This window comes from Sphaeroforma arctica (genome assembly GCF_001186125.1).
Source record: "Sphaeroforma arctica JP610 unplaced genomic scaffold supercont1.283, whole genome shotgun sequence".
NCBI lineage: Eukaryota > Ichthyosporea > Ichthyophonida > Sphaeroforma > Sphaeroforma arctica.
Genome location: NW_014040275.1, coordinates 47989 through 53081, shown reverse-complemented (window position 1 = coordinate 53081; position 5093 = coordinate 47989). Strand labels below are relative to the sequence as shown.

General features: G+C 40.9%; 2 protein-coding genes across 2 annotated transcripts; one reads left to right on the top strand and one right to left on the bottom strand.

The window, feature by feature from the left end:
- SARC_04799 (hypothetical protein) lies at positions 1 to 1314 on the bottom strand. The gene has a single exon (XM_014301359.1). The coding sequence runs from the start codon at positions 1008 to 1010 to the stop codon at positions 411 to 413; it is 600 nt and encodes a 199-aa protein (XP_014156834.1). The 5' UTR covers positions 1011 to 1314; the 3' UTR covers positions 1 to 410.
- A 2537-nt stretch (positions 1315 to 3851) lies between these two features.
- Positions 3852 to 4778, top strand: SARC_04798 (hypothetical protein). Its single transcript, XM_014301358.1, has one exon. The coding sequence runs from the start codon at positions 3921 to 3923 to the stop codon at positions 4200 to 4202; it is 282 nt and encodes a 93-aa protein (XP_014156833.1). The 5' UTR covers positions 3852 to 3920; the 3' UTR covers positions 4203 to 4778.
- Positions 4779 to 5093: the final 315 nt, after the last annotated feature.

The following is a 5093-nucleotide window of genomic DNA, read 5'->3' as shown; positions in this document are numbered from 1 at the left end:
TATACATATACATATATATTAAATGTATAACAGTTCTTATAAATACATTGCCCTCATCCTTAGGACAATGTGTGAGCGACCGCATAACAAATCAGATATTTATACTAAAAGCTTAGATGCCCACAATCAAATAGCTTCGTAATTGTATAGCGCAATGCGGTGATGTGATGAAATGACGTTATGGATAAAGCAGTGTCGCCACTGATATTTTTCCATTCAGTCACTGAAATCGCATAATTGGGCTGGCCTCCCGCCACTGTCTTTCGGTAAATGAATCTTGACAGCCCTTTAAATCCCTGTAAAAGCCGGTTCTCAATGTAACATTTGAGTATAATTTCCTGTGAAAGTATTTACTCTAAATACGCCCTTGTGGATAGTTCATTGACGTTCTGTACATAAATTCTACGACCTCACTCAGTGGCCGAATCGTCATTGGATTTAACTGGTCTTTCTAGATGCAGCACACTTTCCAGCGCTTTCTCCACTTCCGCAACCTCTGTATCTATAAAGTGACAGACCTTCTCCACTGTATCTCGTCCTTTTTCTGCTCCTTTCTTAAACGAATCCATCACAGCTGTTTCGGCTCTAGATGCCAGATAGCTTATATTGGCACTTATTTGACACTCCTGCTTGAAGTGTGTGGTGTTGTCATCCAACTGTGTATACGTACAGGTTTCTTCAACACTCACATAGTTATTTAATGTGATATTCTTAGACCTCAATACCATTATTTTCTGCCTCGGATCGACCTCAGAGGTTTCATACACATACCCACACGACTCACTAACACCAATTATAGGGCGAATCCATGAAGGTATGACCGACTCCACGGTAAACAATCGCGTACTGGACATGACCCCATTGTCACTCACTGAACGGTCTATCACATCCGTTGCAAGGACGTGTGGTAGTAGCACCTCACTTAAGGGAACATTGTATTTCCTCCAACTGGCTTCGGTGACCTTAGTCCATGAGTGAGGAAAAATGTGCTCAGTCGTCCAGAACTTCATACTTTTAAAACGCAAATTTTAAGTCTTGTATATAAATTTATATATATTAAATCAGTTGATAGTTCGCTATCTAAAAGCCTCACGTCGCGATTGACAAGAGACTAAAAACGCAGCTGTTAAATGTGCCCTACGTTATTCTCCGCTTCTCGAGTGCGTTTTAATAGTAGTTTTAGGTCTCTTGTACGAAGTATGTAAATAAATATATACACGCAGCAGAGTATAACACTTTGATATATATACATATAGATATGTATTTAGAAGATCTCAATAGAGGGATTGGGGCGGCGGGGAGTTTGTTTTGAACATGGCTTTTCAGTTTAACGTTTGTCGTCATGTGATACAGAACACCAAGTGGCCTAAAAACAGCTGTGCACTTGCCCCTCAACTCCTCGTGTCGCCAGCTGGGCAAAATGTAAATTAAATCTATGAAAATGGACCGAAATGTCCTCGAACATAAACATGTACACGCCTTTTTGGGTTAGGCTGTCATCAAAATTTCATAGTCTATTTATAGTATTTTTTTCGAGCATAAACGTAAAGCGGATGTACGGTTATTATTGTCAGATAAAGCGCTCGCCCGCACGATTGTATATATTAATAATCCTATATATTTACGTTTGACTTCGGTCTTCTTCGGTCTTCAATGCGCGCTTCTCGCATTCTCCCTACCCCTTGCTCTTTAAATACTAGCTAATAGTGTGTGTGAGTCTTAGAGAGAGAGAAAAAACAAAATTATGATGTGACGAGACAACAGCTTGATGCCTGATGGCTACCCTCTCTACTAAATATTTCGTAGATTGAGTCGGTTTTTTATCTACTTTCGCAGGTCCCATTAGGTATTTGACCGTACAACCTTTTAATATGTAGGCTCAATTAGAAATTCGATTACGCGCAACGTATCCATATCGTTCTGATCATATACTTAAATAATGCTCTCAAGTACATAGTATGTATCATGAAAACTTGACGATGTACAGGTGACGGAAGATTCTTGTCCAATACAAACATATCGCTGTAAGTCATTTCTCATACTGCTTGGCAATGGCCGAAATAAAGAACGGCTACAACTACTTGTGACATTCGAGCAACTCAATCCACGTGTCTGTGTAAAACATACACGGTGATCACAATATATGGGCGTACAAAGAGCGTCCTGAGTTGACACTATCTCGACTCAGACTACACAACTCCTAAGTCAAAACAGACACCCGGAAATACAGGGCGATATTCAAGTTCAATAAGGGATATGCGAGTCTGGCCGGCTGAAGAAAACTACTTCAAGGTCGGCGAAAAGATCAACACAGATAGTTAGTGCAAGGAGTGATAAACGTGGCCAACATAGCAAAAAAACTAGTCACACATGTTTTCTGGTCTTTGTTCATACTTCTCTCTACACATGTGACCGTGGACAAAAAGTCCTGCCGCGATGTTCATGGGCAACGGCATATATCTCAAACCTCCAAGATAAGTCTTTTTCTTGCAATCTAAATCTTTGTACGTCGAGTATGCTTCTATACGTATTCCTTATGCCCTCCCTACTCCCCACCGTACTGTATATTGTAATTAGACTGCGAGTCAGCCTTCCAACTAATCGGACCGATACCATTTTCGTCTCATAATCTCAGACCGTGACTAACTTTATAGTCGATCAAACATATGGACACAACGATTCGATGTGTGAATAGGTAGCATCAATGTTCAATAGGTAGACTGCTTTCTGATAAAAGTTTAGAGCCAGAGAGCCTCTGTCTCGACAGATGGGAACGTAGAGGCCGTAGAGGCGTACATAAACTCTCTTTCTCCTCTTGCGAGAGTTTTGTGAAAGTTGAGGTGTCTGTGTCTTTCAGTTATTGAATATTATGATCTAGAATCATCTATTGACATAATAAAAATATTTAGAAAGCACTCTGGACTCTGGCGTTTATAGCCTCTGACCTCTAGGCTCTGGCATATCCTTACAGTGACCTTATAGGTTTATACAGAGACCAGAGTACAGACGTCGGACAGTCACAGACTCACAGTCTGTCACAGACTCGCAGCAATCAGCAATTCAGCATACAATAATATTGCCTCAGTGCGTTCTACGTCGGTTTTACTTTTATATTATTTATTATTTTTGAAGTTGTTGAAGAAACACTTTTTTTATTAAAAACCTAAAAACGGGTTTATACCTCAACTGAATTGTTGTGACCGTCTTCTTCAATTATAGGGACAGTATAGGGAGACATTATCGCGACATTGCACCTTGGGGCGCTGAACATGCACTTATAGTCATAAATATGGCCCATAGCGACAAAAATAGGGCAATATCGATATAAACGTTTATTGAACGTGTATTTTGTTTTTTAAAAAAAATTGTTTAACGTAGAACGTATTGAGGTTTGGAGTCTTGGACACTGAGAGATTGGGTGCATGACAGCAATACTGCGTGTGCACATTGCACATTTGCACAACGTTAAAAAAACTAAAAACAAATTTTCGCCATCCGTCCATTAATGGATGATAAGAAAACGTACGAACGGTTCATCGAATCAAAAGGCAATCAAGGTATTCGTCATACTTCTATTCCAGGCGAATTTGGTGCCAGGGCGGCCTCCAGTGAAATGGGATTTCTAGCTCGTACGAGTGAGAATAAAGCCTACTCATAAGCCAATCAGAATTCTAAAGTCACGGCCACACCATATTTATATACTCTTTCCTAATTGTATTCCACTTTTCCAGAGATTTAGCTAACAAAAACTCCTCAGACTTTATTGTCTACCACCAGAGATGGCAGGACTGAAATCTCCTGATCACTTCACTTTCTGGTCAAATATAGTATCGTTCTCACGGATATCGTCACTCTTTAGTGAAGTATTCGAAACATACAACAAGAGCTTTGCAGTCTCAGCATCACTTCAGTACATCACAATGGCTTCCCTTTCTTCCCGCGCGTGTGCCATCGGCCGCACCTTCACCCGGAACTACTCAGCAACTGTGAACACTATCGAAGCACCGTTTGCAAAGCCCTCATTCCAGCCTAGAAAGCTACAGGGAGGTGCCGCAGCCGAGTCTGTACGCCTGTCGTCACGCCTGGGTCGCACAGGTGTAACATACAGACGATACGATCGCAAGCGCTTGGAATCAGTCCTCCCTAACTATGAGGTGTACACAGAGAAGGGTATCCAAGATCCACGTCTACCTATTCCTTGAAGATGAATATGCTGTATAATTCGTAAAGCACTTGTCTGGTATCCTGCGTCGTGCGTCACGCACCATGTAAACCTGAGAAAATCCTTAGACCAAAAAGGCCTGGTGGAGAAGCGGATGTGTGTTTTATAATTTTATCACATCTGGCTGAGGCAGCCTCCAATTTTGCGGAGCTACTGTTAAGAAGCGTAGGGGCTCTCATGCTCGAATCAAGTTGATTGTACTTTGAACTTCCGAGAATATGAGAACGAGGGTCTTTCGTCGGTGGATCAGACAATGGCTTCCTTAACAACAGCGTATAATACCATCTCTATTGTAAATATACACATTTGACGCCAATACGTTCCACGATTACAGCTTATGGAAATGAAGCGGAAGTCTGAGTTCAGCATATTTAATGATGCCGACTCCTCACCAAGTTAGCGAGAATTCAAACTGGTGGACCGGAGATCAACTCACGACCCCCTTCCACGAATTATATAGACAACATGAAGCCTATATATCGTATGATCTTTCCAAATATACTTTTTACAACTTAAAATAACGGTTTAAATCAATTAAAATATATCTATTGGCATATTTCGTATATTCACGCGACTGTTTCCGAGAACTTACCGACTTTATTATCGCAGTAACGATCGATCCTATTCGGAAAGTAACTACGGATCATGAGAAGTTACCCAATCGATTATGTAAAAATTGGGACTGCAGGCCGCACTTTTAACACAAATATCCAACGACCATATCATTTATCAAGCGGTAATAACACAGCTTGTATCTATGTATACTAATCTTTCGAAGGCAACAATCGCTTCGACAGTATAAATGGGCTCACATACACACATACACACACGCACGTTGCACACACACACATTGCACACAAACACACACACA